This window comes from Heliangelus exortis, chromosome 22 (assembly GCF_036169615.1).
Source record: "Heliangelus exortis chromosome 22, bHelExo1.hap1, whole genome shotgun sequence".
Lineage (NCBI taxonomy): Eukaryota > Metazoa > Chordata > Aves > Apodiformes > Trochilidae > Heliangelus > Heliangelus exortis.
In genome coordinates, this window is record NC_092443.1 from 1,121,600 (window position 1) to 1,142,309 (window position 20,710).

The 20,710-nt window shown below is 50.1% G+C and overlaps 2 protein-coding genes across 6 annotated transcripts in view; both read right to left on the reverse strand.

Moving 5' to 3' along the window:
* NSMF (NMDA receptor synaptonuclear signaling and neuronal migration factor) overlaps window positions 1–5,887 on the reverse strand; it is a 42,003-nt gene extending 36,116 nt beyond the window's left edge. For all 5 annotated transcript variants that reach the window (XM_071766662.1, XM_071766661.1, XM_071766659.1 and 2 more), the window contains exon 1: window positions 5,606–5,887. Coding sequence is in view for 4 of the 5 variants with exons in the window: in XM_071766661.1 (XP_071622762.1) it covers window positions 5,606–5,712 (107 nt within the window). In the remaining variant the exon portion in view is untranslated. The remainder of the gene's footprint in view (window positions 1–5,605) is intronic.
* Window positions 5,888–19,585: 13,698 nt separating this feature from the next.
* Window positions 19,586–20,710, reverse strand: part of PNPLA7 (patatin like domain 7, lysophospholipase) — a 90,481-nt gene continuing 89,356 nt past the window's right edge. The window contains exon 36 of the mRNA XM_071765713.1: window positions 19,586–20,384. Coding sequence (XP_071621814.1) covers window positions 20,304–20,384 — 81 coding nt within the window. The 3' untranslated portion in view covers window positions 19,586–20,303. The remainder of the gene's footprint in view (window positions 20,385–20,710) is intronic.

The following is a 20,710-nucleotide window of genomic DNA, read 5'->3' on the forward strand; positions in this document are numbered from 1 at the left end:
CTGCTAAAAACTGCTGCTGCCTGGCCCAGGCTGAACCTGCAGTCCCGTCACCACCCTCCCACTCCCACTGCCAACCCGAGAGCAGGGGTGTGTGGACACTTAGTCACAGCTATCCAGCAAGAGCTAAGGAGGCAGTGACACATGCACAGCACAGGCTGCAACGGGGGGTTTCCAGCCAATTACACTGCAAACTTCAGACTAATTTTTACCCCCATTATCTCAGTGGGTTCCTTCTGCATTCCTGCTTCCCAAGTGCCGCCGGCTTCTCCTTGGCTGTGCCTCAGCTCATCTCCCACAGGTGTCTGCACGTGCCCTTTGCCAAGGGGACCTGGGTGGCCACACCAGCTCCTTCTGCCCGGTGTCCCTTTGCCAAGGCTTCTGTGTTGATTCCCTGCCCTCCCTGTGCTCACAGTCACCACACTCCACCAGCCTCTGCCTGCGTCATGAACGCGCCATTCACCCCCTCTCCTCGGCTACCCACTGACTATCAAAATAAGATCAGAGCAAAATTCAAACAGATGGTCCCTGCTCTATTCATCCTGTTCTAGTTCTGTGCTGATAAGCACACTGTATTAATACCAGTCACACAGCTGTACTTGTTCCTCAGCTCCCTTTTGCCTCCGCTGTCACAGGCAACCTAATTCGCATCCCATCGAGCCTTCTGATGGCACTGGACAGAAAACCCTTCAACTGGGCTGAGCAGAGACACCTTAGGATAAATTAACTGGCGAGAGATAAAAAGGGAAACTTGTTTCACATAAATGAGATGAAGTGCAAGGTGCCTTACAGACACACAGCCTGACAATCCTGAGCGTATGACACTGCAAAAGCTGCATACAAACGAGCAGGTAGTACTGAGAGCTGATCAGCTGATGACAGGTTTAGCCCTGACTCATCCAGAGAGAGGTTTGCATTTTAGCAGCAGACCATAACCTGCACGTTACCCCATCAGCACAGCTTGGTTTCACAGGAGGACATCACACAGGGACCACCACCTCGGTACCTGCTACCGACTCCAAGCAGTAAAGCCAAAGCTGCTCTGCCTCCCACACCAGCATCAGCATCATCATCTCAGCTGCTTCTCCACCCAAATGGCCTCAAGAGTCCAGAGGGTGGGATATAAGCAGCAAAGGGCATTTTTCAGTACTCACTGTGCACTAGATGTCAAAGCTGGACTCGGGTCTGGAAAAGAAACTGAGGTTTTGTGAAGAAGCAGAGAGGGTCCTGACTTACATTTGCTAGATGGAAGAAAGCTACCAAGTAACAAAGAGCTCAATTAAAATGTGATGAGCATGGAATAGCCTCTGAAATATTAATATCAACAGGACAAAAGGGGCCTTGATGCAGCTCTGAGAAACTGATGCACACAGGTTCATGCAATCCAGCAAACTGAGTAAAGAAATGAGTACTGAAACACTCAGAGATCCATTAAAGACCTGAGATAACCCCATTTAGAGCAAGCTGAGCAAAGCCTGAACTATTCAGGAGTATTACATGGAATAATAAAGCACACCCACCACCTTCTCATGTTCCTTCAGAAGTAATGCCCAGAGGAGCTGCAGCAGGAATCTGTTGTGACAGCATCTGGGAGTGCTGCATCTCAGGAAAACAGGAGAGACCTCCTGCACCACCAGGACCTCTGTCCTCCTGCAGCAGAAATCCTGCTCCTGCCACTGAGGAGAGCAGGAACACCACCAGCAGATCCACAGTTAACAGCTCAGTCTTACTGACACCTACATTGTTTAAACCTAATAGTAGAAACAGGCTGACAAAAGTTGGGTTTCTGAAATATCTACGTAGGGAGATGGCAACAGGAAAATTTTAATTTCAAAAAATCTAAATTCTTACTCTCAAGAAAGGGAAATTAGATACCAGGGATGGATTTTTAAAGTCAAAGACCCCAGAGCCCTGGAGGAATTTGTAGTCACAAAGCTTGGACAGGAGGAGAGAGGACAGAGCAGGAAGAAGTTAAAAGAACAAGATAATCAAAGCATGAGAGAATTCATACCACCCACAGCAAAACTGACAAGGACAAAAATGCAGAGAGCCCATGAAGAACCCCAGTCTAAGCCAAAAATTGCTCACGCAGTAAGAAACCTGGGATAAGGAACGTATTCAGGTACCTCAGCATTCTGTCAGTGTCAGATTTACCCTTTCACAGCAACTAATGCTTCATGGCCACCTTTAAACCCACTCTTCAGTCCTCTCCAGTCAGCAGAGAGGGACTGGGACCAAATTCCTGTCACTCTGTGGGGTATCTTGGACTAGACATCAAAATCCTGAAATTGGGCAAGATGAACCAGACGCTTGACTCAAATATTTCATGTGCTAACTGTAGCAAGGAGAGATGGTTCTGGAACACCCAGCAAAAGTCTCTTGTCCGTTTGCTTGCACTATCACACACTCCCAAAGCAAAGGTCTAGCAGAGTAACATAAAGCAAAGCTTACTTTTTTGCCTCATTTGGGATGCCAGTATTGTTCTGTAGGTGTCAAGGCAGCAAGGACGATGAGAGCCCATTTCTAAAGGCTTGGGTTCATCTGTGCCCTTGACAGTGTGCTGAGGAAACCAAGGAGTGTGTGTCAGACCCAGACAGGTCCCTGAAGAGAACCTGCACAAGCCCATCCAGGAGCTGCCACAGAAGGGGCAGCACCAAGGTCATGACTCAAGGACAAGTGCTCCATCCCTGCCTCCAGCACTTGTGCCCCGTGAGCTGCAAGGTGAAAAAAACCAAAAGCAGGTATTGGGAGAAAATAAGAGCAAGAGAGTGAGATCTCACAGAGAAGCACTTGGGATTTGACCAAAGCCCCAGCACCAACCCACAGGCACTCCCCAGGTGCCACACAGTTTGCTGCAACTCTCTCAGGAGCAGCCAAGCTTATAGAGCCTGAAGTTGCCAGCGTCACGGATGCCCTCAGCAATGCTACAGCAGAGCAAACCAGACCATTATTTTGTAAGAAGCTATTTAAAAGATCTAGATAAACTGCATGGAGTTTAATTAATTCTCCTGGGACAGGAGACTCCCCCGAGTCACCCTGCAGAGACTTTAAGAATCCAGGGAGCTTGCACCTTCTGCTTAGATCACGTTCCTCACGACAGCAAACAAATGATGCTCCCTGCTCAGGAGGGAGGCAGCCCAGTGCACACACACACACACACACACACACACACACACACACACACACACTCCAGCCACCCATAATAAATATACAGCACTGGCCACTTGGACCTGCAGCAGATTTCAGCAGATGATTTTTCTCTAAAATAAAAGTTAGGAGAAATACGACCAGGGCAGAGCTCTGGGGGTGCCAAGACACAATCCCAGGGCATCTCCTCCTGCAGCACAAGAACAGGAGCCCACAGCTGCCTCAACAAAAACACAGGGGACCTGATCATTGCAGCAATGCTACCCACACAGATGATTCAAACCCCCAGCCCTCGTGGAAAGGACACAACAGTCGATCTTTGTAGCTTTATCTGCTGTCCTGCAGAATCTCCCTGCTGTAGATAAGGAAGATAAGGACACAGGGGATACGTGGAGGACAACCCAGGGTAGAGCAGTGGAACCGTGTGTGATGTGCTCTGGGAAGCCTGAAGGAAACCTTCCAGCAGGTGGGTAAGAAACCTTCCAGCAGGTGGGTAGGAAACCTTCCAGCAGGTGTGTAATCACCACACAAATTCTGAGGGTGGCAGAGAGCTCACAAGGCAGGGACTGAGACATACCTGGAGTGCCAGGACAGAGGCACATCAGCAGTGCTCATCCACACCAGCACCTTCCTCACACAAAGAGGCAATGCAGGGACCTCCCCATCAAGTCCTCTGCCAGCCCCAAAGAGTTTTTCAAGCAGGCATTTCTAGCAGAGGGCAGCAGGTCTGCATGACCAGACACCCCTCAAGGACTTGATGTATGGAAGCTACCTCTTCTGGTCAAACCACAACTCATGCTACTGGGGACACCTCAGAGCTCCCACATAACAGTAGGAGCAGCCTGTCAGGAGTTGGAGCAGGTATCAGTCCCGCAGACACCTCATGGACTCTACACAGTCAATGCTACCTGAGGAGCATCTGCCCATCCTGGTGTGGGCTAACAAGTTGTTGTGTTCAGAACACGACAGTTCCTCCCAAACACCCACGTTACCATTTGAATTCTTACCAATTACCAAATCGTGTTGTTTGTGTGACTGGCTGGCTAATCCCACTCCCAGAGAATCCTTAAAACAGTTATGGTGGATTTTGTGTCATTTCTGGATATTCACCTGGCTGACAGCTTCCAAAAAGAATCCCACTTCCACATCTTTGAAGGCTGTTGCAAGCATTCCCATTTCTGTTACTGGTTATGAATGGGATGCATCTGAGAGTGGGGAAAAGTTCCAGGTTCTGCCCAGGGAGCTATCTCCAGAGGCACTCCAGACTTTGAAGGATGGATTCCTTACAATGTCAATAGGCATCTTTGGCTCTCTTCCCTTCAAGCCATAAGACCACCTTTCCTCCCAGCACAGTGGAGATGCCATCATGCTGAGTTACAGTCAGAGAGGTGACTGAGATCTCTCAGCCACACACCTCCAGCCCTACACACGACTCCAGGTTATTCTAATGCAATTTTGTCTAACACAGAGGAGATGTTATATAATGCATCCGGAAAGTTTATTTCTCTTTTTTTTTTTTTTGTTTTTTTTTTGTTTTTTTCCAGCAGCAAGGAGCTAGTCTGGAAGTAGCAAAGCCCTTCCCCTTGGCACAACCGTGGTACAGGAGCAGCTGAAAACCTGCGCCAATGCCCCCAAAGAGTCACCAGGTGCTTCCCATGACACTTGCACTGCAGTGGGGGAGAAGGCTCATTCCCACCTTGCTGAGCAAAAGCCACCAAAGCAAAGCTCACCTGCAATAGCTTTTTTAAGCTAAGTACAATCAAGCCACAAATGTTTTCTATGATCTCCCATGTTTGGTACTAAAAAGCACCGAGACCAGACAGCGGGCAAAATCCCACACTGTAGGGCAAGCGACATAAAAACCTCATAGGCATAACATAGAACCCAAATCTTTTAACTGGTCACCGTAGTGGTTCAGGACACTGCCAGAGCAGGCAGCTATGGTGAGTCTGGATTTTCACACAGCAGGTTTTCCATCCAAAGGAGCAAGACCCCCTTGAAGAAAGCTGCTGGCTTTGCCCTGGGACGTGCAAAACGCATTTCAAGCTGACGAAAACCCCCAAGCCAAATGACCGCACTTCCAATTCCCCGAGATTTTAAAGATCCAGCCCTGACAAACCCCCTTCTAACCTGCTCCTTGCCGACCAACAAATCAAACCTGGGGATGAGGTGAGCCGAGAAGCAGCAGGGACAGCTCTGGGGACAAATCCACCTCTCCCGAGGCTGGGGACACGCTGTGGTGACCGCTTTTGGCACCTATCGGGGTCCCTCCAAGGGACCCTCCTACCCCAGGCTGCCACTCCCGACCCCGGGGGGAAACCGCCCTGCAGAGCCGGCCCTGGGGGACAAGACCCGGGGTCGGGCACAGCCCCCCAGCCCTGCCCTTCCCCGGCACCGCGGCTGAGGCTGCCCCGGACGGTGAAGGGAGCGGGGGGGAAGAGCCGGTTCCCCCAGCACCCACCTCACTTTAGCTGCCACCGACGACATGGCCTCGTTCCTCAGCGTCTTCCTTTTGGACACGGCTGTGCCCATATTCGCTCGGGGGAAAGCCGCCGGGGGAGCGCTCATCGCAGGACCCCGCGGCTGCCCATGCCGCGGCGGGGCCGGGTGCCGGGGAGCAGCCGCCGACCCCTCGCTGCCGCCTTCCCTCAGCGCCCCGCCATGCCGCCCCGCTGCCCCCGGCCGCTGCTGCCTCCCCCGGCCGCTGCCTCCTCATTGACTGCGGCAGCGGGGAGGGAGGGAGGGAAGGAGGCGGGGAGGGAAGAAGAGAGGGAGGGAAGAAGAGAAGGAGGGAAGGAGGACCCGGGTACGGCCCAACCGCCCAGGAAACGCCGCTAAATTTGGTCCGCGGTTCCCTCCTCCGCCTCCTCCTCCTAAATGCTGACATCATGGGGAGCAGGATGGGGCTGGGGGGCTGCGGCCCCTCCGGAGGGGAGGAGGAGGGGGTGCCTGAGCCTGGCGACCCCCGGGGGAGGGCGGTTGTCCCCCGCCATCGCGATCCTCCCCTCCTCGGTGTGTGTCCGCACCTGGGGGGAATGCCCAGAGCTGGGCAGGGGTGAGGCGAGGTCCGGGGGGATGCTCCCCCTCCTCTGCTCCTGTAAGGTGGTAGACCTGAAATCCGCAAAAAAAAAAGCAGTGATTTTGATATGAAATTATAGGCTGGCTTTGCGGGTGGAAGGCATTGAGCAGGGTTTATTTCCCGCAGCTGGGCAGTGAGCGGGTGGGTGCACGGAGGTCCCGCTGCTCGCAGGGCGGGTGCGGTGGTGAAGGTGGAGCTGTCAGGTTATGAGCACAATGTGCCTGAAGGGTTGACACAAATGCCTGTTATTCACTGGCTGCGTCCCTGTCGCTGTCACCAGCATCGTCCCAGGGCACAGAGGAGCTCCTAGAGGTGAAGGGAAGCAGCAGAGCCGTGAGGAGCAGCCAGGTGCCCAGGGACCTCCTCATCCCCAGTGTCACCTTCCAGAGCTGACACCTCCTTCCTCGGGGCCATCGGATGCTTGAAAGCAAACCCAGAGCACGGAGCTGAGCAGCAGCTCCATCAGCAGAGCCCCCACAGAATCACTGAATTCCTTGGGCTGAAAGGACCTTCAGAGACCACCTGCCCTCAGCCCCACACCTTCCATTCCATCAGCCTTCTCCTCCCCTTCCTAACAACCCCAGCTCCTTCTGCCTTGCTGCACAACAGAGAGTTTCCAGCCCTCAGATCAGTTTTGAGGAAGTAGGTTTTGATCCCTAGGAGAGTTTGAAAAAGACTTTTTCCTTGAAGAAATATATTTTAAATCTGCTTTCAGGGTACCCGAGTGAGTGGGGGCAGCAAGTGTTTAAGTATTACTGACAATACGTGCAGAAAAAACACTTGGGCAGCCCCTCAGCTCTGCGACCAAGTGGATGGATCAGAGCCAACCCATTCAACAATATATGACAGAGGAGTAAAAGTTTTATTGATCATTAAATTCCCTACAAGCTTTGTGAAGAGGAAGCCAGAGGAAGTGAGAGACAGAGAGACATCCCTTGTCATCCCTTTACCTGCCTGTAGCACAAGTTTCACTGTCCTTCAAAGACCCTGCATGGAAGAGACAAAAAATTTGGGAAAAGATGCAGTCTTCTCTCTCCATAGAGTCCAAAGTCAGATCTGCAAGGAAACAGAGAAAAGAATTTGAATAAATTAAGTCTAACTATTTGGTCTATTAATCTACAAACTAAGAAATAAAGTAATTCATGTAGCTAGCAGAAAAGAAAAAAGAAAAAAAAAGAAAAGGAAAAAAAAAAAAAAAGGAATCTAGCTCCCCTTGTTTGTGGGGACATAAGGAGTGGGATGCAGCTACCTTGTCAGCTGGAATTTTACCATCCAGTGGGGAATCCACTGTCAGTAACAAACTTTCAGAAGTCTATCTTAACTTGGACCCAAGCTGTGAGCAGAAAAAGTGCCATGTGTGTAAAATAAAGACATCACCCTGCTTTTTAGCTTAGCCCAGCTGACCTCTTGGAGCTCTCCCAAGCTCTTGTCCCTTCCTTGGCAAGGTCTTGCTCTTTGAGGCTGGAATGGTCCAGCCCAGTGCAGTGCTGTGCTCACTTCCAGCTTGCTCAGGGGTTGGCCAGGTGGGTTTTGAAGGGCTCTGAGAATGGAGATTCCACCACAGCTCCAGGCCATGTCCCAGGCCTGCACCACTCCTGCAGGGAAAGACTTTTTTTCCCTAGATCTAATGGGAATTTCCCTTGTCAGGTACCTGTTGTCTGTGTGCCCTTAAGAAGCAGCAAGCTCTGTAGCACTCCATGAGCCCTGGTCCATCTCCCTGCAGCTTCCCCTCCTTTCCCTCCCTTAATTTAGGGTTTCCTCCCTCCTTTGGGTTTTTCCCAGGTATTTGGGGGCCTGGGTTCCCCCAATGTGGCACAGAAGAGGAGGAAGCAGACCTCCAGCTTATTACAGCTGGAGAGAAGCCTTTGCTTTCTGCTAGGAAAAAAGTCAGGCTGTTCTCCATCACTTCTCCATGGCAACAGGCCCTCCAGACACAGGCAGCAGGCAAACAGGCCAAGGAGGCAGAGAGCACTGCAGTCCCTCTGCCTGTACCCCAAACCTCCTCTCCTGGGGCACCTCACATCATCCTAGGGTAGCATACCCCAAAACAGCTCCCAGAATAATCATGGCTGCTCAGAGGGATGCTGCCCTCCTTCCACTGATGAAGATGCAATATCTTATAGCCCAAGGCAGGCAAAACTGACCCTGGCCAGTGAGGATTTTTGTCCAGATAAATGTGCCAGTTTTTTTTAAACTGGTATCTCAGCATCTTGCCAAATCAGCCAGCACATCTCTGCCTAATGGGAAACCCAAAGCCTTAGATCTTAGGTCTTAGATCAGGCTGAGGTGAGATGAGATGTCCTGGTCATTCTCAGGCTTTAGGGATACAGCCCTTTTTACGTTTAGAGAAGCCATTTTTGCCTAAGCAAGCAAAAGAATGTGTATCCTGACAATTTCAGTGCCAAAGGAGAAAAAGGTCAAGCCAAAACCAGTTACAGGAACAACCTGCAAAAGGCAAAGCCAAATATTAATAATAATAATAAATACTTCTTCAAAGACATGAAGGCCAGAAAGCCTGTTGGAGTCTGGAGTTGGCCACAGTGCAAGAGGAGCATTTGTAGGAGGTAAGGTCAGAACAGAAAAACAATGAATCTTTTGCACCTACAGCCAGTGAGGAAAAGCTCAGAGAAATCCCCGTGCCAAAACTCATCTTTATATGGACACGGCATCGGATCTGGCTGATGTTCAAGTGTCAGCAGAAGACATTGAGGAATAAATAGCCAAAGCAAAGAGTGCAAATTCACCAGACTGAGATGGTTCAGCTAAGTGCTGCGGAATGAAGAGTTGAAACAGTTTAATTACTTAATTGCAGCATGTAATCACTGTGCATAACATAGGCCCAGTGTCTGAGAGCTGCAGGGTGACAAATGGCAAGGGACTGGGGTTGTTACAAACCATGAAGCGTGAGGTAGCTCCTGGGCAAACTGATTGTGGTTATAATAATCTGATTATTGTAAAAATATTGGGAGAGAGGGAGGGGGAGGAGGGAGGTGGTTTTTTTCTTGAATAAAGAAATGCTTCATAAATTTATCACAGTTCTTTAAAGCAATTGATAAGTGGTTAGTCTGCCTGCATTCCCAAAAGGTCTGTTGCAGGAGTTTTTTACAGAAAAGCAGAGAGCATGAGATTAAAAGAAAAGGCTAGAAATAGCTACTCTTTGAGACTCCTCAAAGCAGTTATTTATCTATCAGGGAGGAATGGAGCCCCACAGGGACCTGTGGCTGGGATCTGTTCACTTCAGCATATTCAGAAATAATCTTGAAGAGCAATTGAAACCAGGGGTGACAAAGCTTGCTGAGGATGCTGATGATGCTGAAGTATTCAGGGTCATAAATACATGAGGCTGACCAAGTGCAGTGGGAACAGGAGAAGCACCAGACCAAAATGAGAAGACAAATTCACTGCCCATAGACACAGTGCCCCAGTTCAGCTCTTCTGAAGTGTCCCAGCAGCCCTGAAGAGGTGGGGATAAAACCAAGGTGGTGGAGGAGCTGTCAGGGTTCATCTGCACAACCCTGCTTGGAAAGGGTTTGAGGACACCAGGTACAGCCAACTGCACTGGGAAGCCCAAGGTCTCCCAGCTACCAGGAGGTCACTCAAACATCATCTGCCCAGCTCCCTGCTTGGCCAATTCTGTCACTTCAAGATGTTCCTATTGAATTCACTGATTAGAAACTTGACCCTAATGAGACACTGTAAGAAAGTAACTTTTCCAGTGCTGGCATCATTAAAATCAGGCAGTGCATCACAGGAGAAATATTGATAGCTAACAAGTTAGCCAAGAATCATGGCTTGCTTTGAGCAGATTCATTTGGACAGAGCTGTTCTGAAGAGGCCAAGCATTTATCATCAGGACGTAAGTGCTTGTTCAAATGCAGCCCCAAAGAGTCCCAATCTCTGGATGAACAGTTCTGAACCAGCTGGGAAATGGAGCACTCAGTACCAGTGTTAGGCCAGCTCACCCCCAGCTAATTTTAGTAAAAGACCTAATCAGTAATTAACAGACACAGCCAGCTTGTTTTCTGTTATGTGACATGTACCAGTCCTGGCACGCCAAGGAGTGCAGGGCTGGCATGAGGGGGGTCATAAAATGCTCAGGGTTGGAAGGAGCCTTAAAGATCATCAAGATCCAACCCGTAAGCACTGATCACAAGGTTCTCTGTGGTCAAAGATTAAACCATCTCCTCCACTCTCCTACATCACCACACTTTCCCAGATCTTCTCATTTCATCAGTGTTATGAAGAAGCAAAATATTCTTTTCTATTATCTGTCTGCTCCTGCAGCAGGCAGCAGGGCCTCTGTTAGGGCAAACCAGAAGTGGCTCTTGTCCAAACTGGAGATAAGGAAGGGAGGATGTGCTTTGCTGGGCTGGGAGGATGTGGAAAAGCAGAGACTTTCTATCCCAAATTTGGAAAAAACAACATTGAAAAAGGCCTTGAAGCTTCACTTCCAGTGCATAGCCATAGTCCAGAGGGGATCTGAGGGCTGGAGCACTCTCCTGGGATGAGAGCAGCAGTCCTGACACTGCCCATGCTGAGGACAAAGCCCAGCAGCGCGGTGGCAGCAGCGCGGTGGCAGCAGCGCGGTGGCAGCAGCGCGGTGGCAGCAGCGCGGTGGCAGCAGCGCGGTGGCAGCAGCGCGGTGGCAGCAGCGCGGTGGCACAGCCCGGCTTCCCTCCTGGAGCCTCCCAAACTGCCCCAGGGCTGGCAGCACCCCCTGACCACACTTTGCTGTGCCTGCCCTTCCCCAGGATGGGAGGTGACAAGGCTGGGGGATGTTCTGGCGGTGCCTTCTTGTTGATAGTGGTGCCAGCAGCTCGCTTTGAGCAGAGTGCAGTGATGGGGAGGGCAGGTTTCAGCCTGGCCCCAGCCCGCAGGAGCCCCTCAGGCCGGGCAATGCCCTGCCCTGCTCCCACTGCAGCCCCAGCACTGGCACAGCCCGGCCCCAGTGGGAGGCATCAGACTGCTTAAAGAAAATGATGTTGCTGGCCTTTTCATTATGTTGCCCAGCAAATGTTCTCATGAAATATGGGCCTAATTATCTACCCACATTCAGATTGCTCTAAGATGCAATTTCCTTCTACTCTGCGGAGTTTGCTTTCCTTCTGTGGATCTCATGATTGAAATACACTCAATTAGCTATTACTCTGCTGGCTGAGATCTTCAGCTGCCTCCCTGACACTGCTGCTCCATCCAGGTCTTGGTGGCATTACAGGACCCAGGTGACACCAGCTCACACAGAGGTCTCACCACTCAGCCATGCCTCTTACCTGTTGGGTTGGTATTGCAAATGGGAACCCTACTCAGAACTGAGGACTTGAAACATGAGCAAACTGAACAAATCTGCCTTAAAACGTGGCCCCAGCAGGCTAAAATAATTTTCTAAATGCAAGCCATGCCTTGTGCCAGGTAGACGGGAGCCAGGCAGACCCAGCCCCCCGCATAACCCTGTTAATATGCATGCACACCAACTCATAAATTAGAAACAATGCTAGTAGTAACAATTATAATACTAACAGCACTCAGACAGGAGAGGACAGGAGCCTTCCCAACCCCACCAGCCATGCAGACCCTTCTGTCCTTTTCTCAAATCCCTCTGTGCTTGAACACAACCAGAGTGTTTCCCATTGCTCCTTCCCATCTCCTTCACTCCCATCCACGCTGTTCCCACCTCCCCAGCAGAACCATCTTTCCTCCATGTGCCAATCAGTTTTCTGACCTTTTCCAGAGCCCAAGAGCACCTCAGCACCAATGTGGGGCAAATGTGCCCAGAATCTGTAACATTCAAAACAGGTGGACTCAGGTTTCTGAGTCAGGAGAGCTGACAGGATAGTGAGTGTTTCTAGAGCACCATAGCATTATTTTCCTCCTCTTTTGTAAAGAAGTAGAGCAGGTGGAGAGAAACAAAGGAGTGTTGGCCATAGCAGGAGGGAGGATCTGAGCAGGATGGTAATATCATTTCACTCGTGCTTGTGGCATCACATTGACACAAGCCAGGCCCTCAGAATAAACTACAATAACTAAAGCCAATCAATATAACAAAGAAAACACCACTGTGGATATGTCATACAGGGAACAGTTTCCTTGACTTCTTCACTTCACACCTGTGCAAAGGCTCTCTGGAGGTCTTTGGTCCTGCTGCCTGCTCAAAGCAGGATCACCTAAGCGTGCTCAAGTTGTGACACTTGCTGGATGGTGATACCCAGGGTGATATGTTCCTGTACCACACCACTCTCCTGGTGAAGGGAAACCAATTTTGCACCTACCAGAGAGAGGTTTTACTCCCAGGGTCCCCAGCACAAACCATTCAGCAGCCACGCAGATTCAGGACTTATCCCTTTACAGTGGAGGTTCCTTAAGGGTGCCCAAAACAGTTCCAGGAACAGATCTTCTGGTAATTGATTGCTCAATGATTCATTGATTACTCAGATTTTACTCCATCCACATCTCAGCATTTCATTGTTTGGCAAAATATCAGTCTGACTTTGTTCTGACATTGGCACCGTGCAGCAGCAGAGGAGCTGGGGTTTGAAGTGGCTGGGTTAGAGAGAAGATGGAAGAGAAAATGCTGCCCCTAAGGAGGGCTGTGTCAACCTGTCCCTGGAAACACTTCACTCCTGAAGCTCCACTCCAGCCATACCCTGCACCACATCCAACCTTTGCTGTGTACAGAGGTGCTGAAATGAAACCATTTGTCCCTGGCACTGACCAGGGCAGGAGCAGCTCCCCCGACACGAGGCTGCACCAGGCAGCAAGGAGAGGAGCAGGTAGAGAAGTACCAGGAGGATGACTCAGAAAGCTCAGCTGGAGGATGGGGAGGGATGTGTTCAGCCTTTCCCTCTTTGTGGGTGGAAGGGAACTATTTGCAATGGTTGTGGCAGAAGGATTGGGAAGCTAAAAGGGAGGTGAAGAAAAGAGGAGAGCTGGGCTTTGCTCCATGGTGTGCATTGCAGGGCTTTCCACAGCCCTGTGTCTGCCCTGAAGCAAATGCCTGTGTCTGTGCTGGGGACAAAAAGCAGCTTTGAGCAGCACAGGGAGGTTCACCCAGGGTTACACACACACACAGAGCCAGCAGCAGCTCCTGGCCATGGTGGGGGTGTAGAAAATAGGTGCCATCTGCTCCAGCTGGGGCATCACACAAAGGCACAGGCAGGAAAGAGCCTCTGGGTCAGACCTGCTTGGCAAGGATAAAAAAATTCCACAATTGCAAATAAAATAGCCCAGGGCACAGGAAAGAAGCATCTATGGTGTGAGCATGAAGTAGAGAGGGGGTCATCCCTGCTGCTGTCCCTGCTCTCCTGTGGGGAGGATGAAGAGCAGCTCCCAAAGGTTTGCAGTGACATCAGATGGATGCCGAGAGAGGTTTGGCAGGAGCTCGGGGTGGGCAGCTGCTGAATCCATTCTGCAGGAAAGGGCCTGGAAGCTGCTGCAGATCTTTAGCTGAACCAGAGCCAACAGAATTGTGCTGTGCAAAAAAAGGTGAATGTCATGGCATGAGAAATATTCCAGCAATGGCCCTTGTGTCCATGACTGGTACAATAGCAGCCTGAGGACCTGGCTGAGCTCTGGCTGTTGGCATTTTGGGGCAGAGATGGGCTGGTTGGAGAGAGCTCAGAGGAAGCACCATGAGGAGCTGGATGGTGCTAAAGTGCAGCTTGTGGGCAAAGGCTGAAAGCAGAATCAGTTCACCCCAGAAAATTAAAGACCTGGAAGGAACCACAGCAAAAAGCCCTGGCTATGTCCGAGGCTGAAGTCAGGTCAGGGCAAGAAGCAACGGGACAAAAATGTGGTGAGGAAATTCAGGTTAGACCTAAAGAAAAACTAAGGATAGTGAAGCAGTGAATCAGACTGCAAGGGAGAGCAGAGATGCTCCAGCAGAGGAAGAGCAGCTGAGGTATCAGACCAGCTGGAGCAGAACCACCCCACGGCACCAGGCAGGGCAGGGTGGTCTCAGCATGGAGGCTCCTCCAGCCTCCTTTGCCAATGTGCTCCTGAGTCTGGAATGCTGTGCCTTGCTGGGCTTTTCATCCCTCATGGAATGAGCAGCTCCTCAAACTCCATGGAGGTGCTGACAATTGTTTTATGATGAAAATTGACAGGAAAAACAAACTCCATGGACTGGGGAATCAGCAGTTCTTTGAGTAGAGCTTGTGAGAGGCCAGAGAAGTGAATGCTGTAGAGCTAAGAAAAGAGAACTTCAGCTGAAACCTCACCCTGCAAGTTGGTAACCTGAAAACAACTGGAAACAAAATGAAAATTCAGGATCCTGTGTGGAAGGAACAGAATACCCAGTAGGACCAGAACCCTGGACTTCCACAGGGCAAACTTTGGCCTCCTCAATCGACTGTTAAGAGAAATCCCATGGGACAAGGTGTTAGAAGATAAAGGGGCTCAAGATAGCTGGTCAATATTCAAGAACCACTATTTGCAAGCGCAGGATCAGAGCATCCCTATGGTTAGGAAATCTAGTAAGGGAGCTAGGAGACCAGCATGGTTAAAAAAGGAACTGCTGGGAAAACTTAAGTGGAAAAGGAAAATCTACAGATCATGGAAGGGGGGGCTGGTCACTTGGGAGGAATATAGGACTGTTGTCAGAGGATGTAGGGAGGCAATTAGGAAAGCTAAGGCCTCCTTGGAACTTAACCTTGCAAGTCGGGTTAAGGATAATAGAAAGGGCTTTTTCAAATACATAGCCAGCAAAACTAACACTAGAGGCAATATTGGCCCACTAAGGAATGAGCTGGGAGCCCTGGTGACAGAGGATATAAAGAAGGCAGAGGTGCTGAACGCCTTCTTTGCCTCTGTCTTTACTCCTGCAGGGTTTCCGCATGAGCCCCAGATTCATTTAACCCCAGAAGTAGTCAAGATAGATGAAGAGTTTGACATAGTAGATGAGGATTGGGTTAGGGATCAGCTGAGTAATCTGGACATCCATAAGTCGATGGGTCCAGATGGAATGCATCCAAGGGTGCTGAGGGAGCTGGCGGAGGTCATTGCTAGGCCACTCTCCATCATCTTCAATAAGTCATGGGTAACAGGAGAGGTGCCTGAGGACTGGAGGATAGCAAATGTCACTCCAGTCTACAAGAAGGGCAAGAAGGAGGACCCGGGTAACTATAGACCGGTCAGCCTCACCTCCATCCCTGGAAAGGTGATGGAACAACTTGTTCTTGTCACTATCTCCAGGCATATCAAGGACATGGGAGTCATCAAGAGCAGTCAGCATGGTTTTATCAAGGGTAAATCATGTTTGACTAACCTCATAGCCTTCTATGAGGAAATTACTAGGTGGATAGATGATGGAAGAGCGGTAGATGTGGTTTATCTTGATTTCAGTAAAGCATTTGACACCGTCTCTCACAGCATCCTTGTAGATAAGTTGATCAAGTATGGGTTTGGTGATCAGGTAGTGAGGTGGGTCAGGAACTGGTTGAAAGGAAGGAGTCAGAGAGTTGTAGTCAATGGGGCAGAATCTGGTTGGAGGGGCGTGACTAGTGGAGTCCCTCAAGGGTCGGTACTGGGACCGGTGTTGTTCAATATATTCATCAACGACTTGGATGAGGGTATAGAATGTACCCTCAGCAAGTTTGCTGATGACACTAAGCTGGGAGGAGTGGCTGACACACCAGAAGGCTGTGCTGCCATTCAGAGAGACTTAGACAGGCTGGAGAGTTGGGCAGGGAGGAACAAGATGAAATTCAACAAGGGGAAGTGTAGAGTTTTGCATTTGGGGAAGAACAACACGATGTCCCAGTATAGGTTGGGGGCTGACCTGCTGGAGAGCAGTGGAGGTGAAAGAGACCTGGGGGTCCTGGTAGACAAGAGGATGACCATGAGCCAGCAATGTGCCCTTGTGGCCAAGAAGGCCAATGGCATCCTGGGGTGCATTAGAAAGGGTGTGGTTAGTAGGTCAAGAGAGGTTCTCCTCCCCCTCTATTCTGCATTGGTGAGGCCACACCTGGAGTATTGTGTCCAGTTCTGGGCCCCTCAGTTCAAGAAGGACAGGGAAGTGCTTGAAAGAGTCCAGCGCAGAGCTACTGAGATGATTAAGGGAGTGGAACATCTCCCTTATGAGGAAAGGCTGAGGGAGCTGGGTCTCTTTAGTTTGGAGAAAAGGAGACTGAGGGGTGACCTCATCAATGTTTTCAAATATGTAAGGGGTGAGTGTCAGGGAGATGGAGCTAGGCTTTTCTCTATGGTGACCAGTGATAGGACAAGGGGTAATGGGTGTAAATTGGAGCATAGGAGGTTCAAGTTGAATATCAGAAAGAATTTTTTTACTGTAAGGGTGACAGAGCCCTGGAACAGGCTGCCCAGGGGGGTTGTGGAGTCTCCTTCACTGGAGACATTCAAAACCCGCCTGGACACGTTCCTAGGCGATGTACTCTAGGGGGCCCTGCTCTGGCAGGGGGGGTTGGACTAGATGATCTTTCCAGGTCCCTTCCAACCCCTAGGATTCTAGGATTCTATGATTCTATGATTCTATGAAAATATCTATGAAGAGGAAGAAAGTAACCAGTAGGCAGCAACCACAGTGAGCTGTGATGCAGATACTGATGCAGGAGGGCAAACAGGGGGAAAACCATGCTTGGGAAAGCCAGGACCAGTAAGAAGTTGTTCACTAAGTATGTGAGAAACAAGAGAAAAGTTAATGATGGTGTAGGTTTGTTTCACAGACTTACAGAAGCACAAAAAGCTTCTGATCAGGTTCAACCCTGGGTGTCTCTTATCCAACCTCCTGCTGGGAGGTGTCAAAGCTTGGGGATGGCCGAGTTGCAGTTTGAAAACCTCCAGGAATGGAGAAGTCACAGCATTTCAGGATGAGGAGGTACATTGGTAGTGACAAGGCCCTCGTTTCACCTCTCCTGCATTTAGAAAGGATGGGGATGGCAGACATGAGGATGATGAAAAGCTCCCTGGGCTACTGACAACTGAGAGCATCTCGGGTGACATCTGTAGGGTTTCTAAGCTGGTGCTTTGCACCCCAGGGCCCTCCAGCTCTGTCCTGAGCTGAGCTGAGCTGCCTGCACCCATTGCTGGAAATCCCACAGCCTGGGGAGATGGCAGGGTTGGCAGGGTGCTAACGTGGAGCTTGGGGGTGAAACGGGTGCCCTGGTTAAGTGGGTCACTCCAGCATGACATGCAGGCTGAAAAATAGAGAGGACACAATTAATACAGAATCCAGGGATTAAAAATATACCTATCAGTGCAGCACGATGGAAAATGTCTTGTGACATGAGCCTCATTTAATCCTTTGAGAAAATTACAACTTTGTGGAGAAAGGTTGCCCTGTAGCCATTATTTGCTTAGCTTTTAGCAACATGTTTGACTTAATACCATATGACACCCTAATTACAAATTTAGCACTATGCAATCTCAATAAAGCCCACATTAAATGGATGGAGAGCTGCAAACCCATCTCTGAAACAAGGAGTCATCATGAACAGAGATGATTGAGAGGATTCTGCAGGAGCTGGTCCCAGCCTGACACTAATCAATGTTTTCATCATTGATTGAGAAATGAGCACAAAACACAGCTGATAAATTCTACAGCTGCTGGAAGCAGGAGGACTGGCAGTGAATAATTATGACAAAGAGGTTATGCAGAGCAACTGGGATCTTTCTTGTGCACAAATCCATTTTCACTTGGCAGTACTGAAATAGGGCAGCTTTCAAGCAGGACCCAAGGAAAGGTTTCATTCAAAAAAGATGGGACTCAACATATCCAGACCCCATCAGGGAAGGTGAAGGCAGAGGCAGCTCCTTTTTTAGCATTCCAGTGCCCTGCAGAAACTGAAGGCAAAGGATGAGAACACCAGGACTGTCCTGGCTGTGCTTTTCTGTAGTGCAAGGAGCTGTGGCCAGAGGTGGGACAGCTGAAGGCTTGAGGGAGAAAGACAAAGTCCCAAGAAGAGGACAGACCAAGTCCCCAGCCTGCAGGCACCCATGGGGTACAAGCCATGGGGGTTAGGGACAGACTCCAGTCCCCAACCTACTGCCAGCCCTACCTTAGAGCAGCACAGGGACAGAAGGACCCAGCCACACTTGTCTCCATCCTCTTGGCACCCTCCAGAAGTGTGACACCAAAACAAAAGATGTATTTCCTAAGAAAAAAAAAATTGGTTTGAGGAGTTCTTGCATCAGGCTTGGGTTCCATTCTTCTTCCCAGCTTTATTTTCTGCCACTCATAGTTTACCCATTTATCCTAAAGAGAGGGGGAGGTGGCTGGGGATGAAACACCCAAGGGTAAGGGGAGGGACCCAGCACCAAGTTGCCTCATGATGACAAACACACCACTGGTGGGATTTTCTTGGGTGGATCCTGCAACTCCAGAGGGGCTTTTCCATCACCTGCTCCTAAAACACCCCCAGCCCCAGCAGCTCCAGGGCCCTGCTGAGCTTGGGGCCAGGATGGGGGATCCTTGCTTGGATGGGGCCAGGACTGGGACATCTCCCATCCAAAGTTCAAGCCATGGCTTCACAGCTGCTGGGGAAGTGCTCAGCTCTGCTGGTATTTTTAGCTCTGTTGCTGCATGGCTGTGACCCAGTTTGGCAAAGCAAAGCACTCACCCAATGGCTCTGGGCACAGCTCCCCAGGGCCCCAGCACATGGTGCTTTGCCTCCCTGAAGTGAACACAGACAAACCAGGAGCAGATTTAGGGGGAGTTTTCTTTAGAAGAATTAATTATTCACAGTAGCAGCAAACATTTTCTGTACGATTGCATCAACCCAAATCTGCAGCAGTGGAGGAAACCACGATGCAGGGCAGGTAAAGAAGAGCCTGTGCCAGGAGAAAGTACCTGGGAGAGGAGGTTACATGCAGAGAACAGGTCACATATGAACACTTCCAGCCACGGTCCTTGGTGGTGCCACCAAACACATTTCTGGTGCCAAGGTTGGGATGCTCAGCTCTGGTCCTGCCCCGGGGCATCACTGCTGGTGCTCATCACATCTGAGAGCAGAGGAGGCAGCTGGGAGGAACATCCTTGGTGCTCTGGTCGAATGACAAAAATCCCCTCAAGGCAACAGCACCTGGAGCTAGAGCTGAGCAGAAGACTTTACAGGAGGCAAGAATCAGCTTGGTTATCAGCAGAGCCCTTGGCTGTGACAGATGTGAGACAAGAGGAGTGAGCACCAGGGGACTCCTGAACATGGCCCAAAACACACCAACCCTCAGTACAAAGAGCAGGGGAGGTTTCCTGCCAATGCCTGACAATACCCAGAGACTCCTGCCAGGGTCAGGAACTGAAAACCTCCTGAGTTTCTGTGCAAGTCTGATACAAGCAGAGGCATGTTGGGCTCTTTGCTGGTGACAACTTCCTCTTCGTGGGATCCAGCAAAAAGAACCACAGAGACATTTCAATCCAAGAAAATAACTTTATTCCACAGGGCAAATACAGCCAAGTAATAATTCCAGAGTTGCCCAGCAAGCATCAGCTCCATGATCCATCAGTAAAAGTTCTGCTGGTGGCTCTATAGCTAATGTTCACATTAATTGATTTCTTAGGTTTAGATTTCAAGTGAAATACATTCAGACTTGCTCCTGTCAGAGCACTGCTTAAAAAGCACTTGGTTGAGAGTCACTGAGGAGTTAATCATGCAGTTACCTGATTCATATGAAGAGATCCACAAACCACCCCCCTCTTTGTGCTGCTGCTGCTCGGAGCCTTTCCAGCAATGGCAGGATAATATCCCAAACCTTCTTTGGGCTTCACAGTAAAAACAGCCACTAGAAAATACAGCAGCAAAAATCAAGGCTGCCCATTCCCAGCACATTTCCCCTCTGCCAGTCTCAGGGTGATTCAAATCCATCTGCTCCTACTGGCACCTGGTGGAAGGAGACTGGTCCACGGCTGCCACCCCTCACAGAGGGTCCAAAGGACACAGGGGTGATGCAGTTATTGGAGCTCAGTGCTGGCTGCTGAATGCCCCACACCCTGTCTGGAGGAGGAAAGCTTACTTAAGTTCAACTAGATGTTGGCTTGCTTTTTAAAAATAAAAAAGTTTAATAAATAACTATGGCTGCTGTCAGTAGGAATGGGGCACAGCTCTCAGCCAGCAAGGTCAGAGCCCTCTGAGCACTACCCTGGCTCTCCCATGCTGCTTGCCTGCCCATCCCCACTGGGCAGGTTCCTACGCCTTCTGATCTGCAGATCTTCATCCTGAAGGAGCAAAAAAGAACAAAAACACGAATTCATTCCTCAGCATTTCCTCTGAGCTGGATAAAATCTCTCCTCTTCCCCCCCACCCTTTCTTTGTCCAACACTTACCCACCAGAGATCAGCCCAGCTAACAAAACCTCAGTGCCATCACCCCAGCTCTTACAGCCTCCTGGGCACCTTCCTGAAATGCCCACGTGTTCCCACTGAGAAACTGCTCATGTCCAGCACAGCAGCCTCCTTCACCTCCTAAACCTGACAGATGCTCTGCCTGGAGTCAGGAAAGCCAGGAAACCACGATTCTCTGCTCTGAGCATCCTGCAAGGATG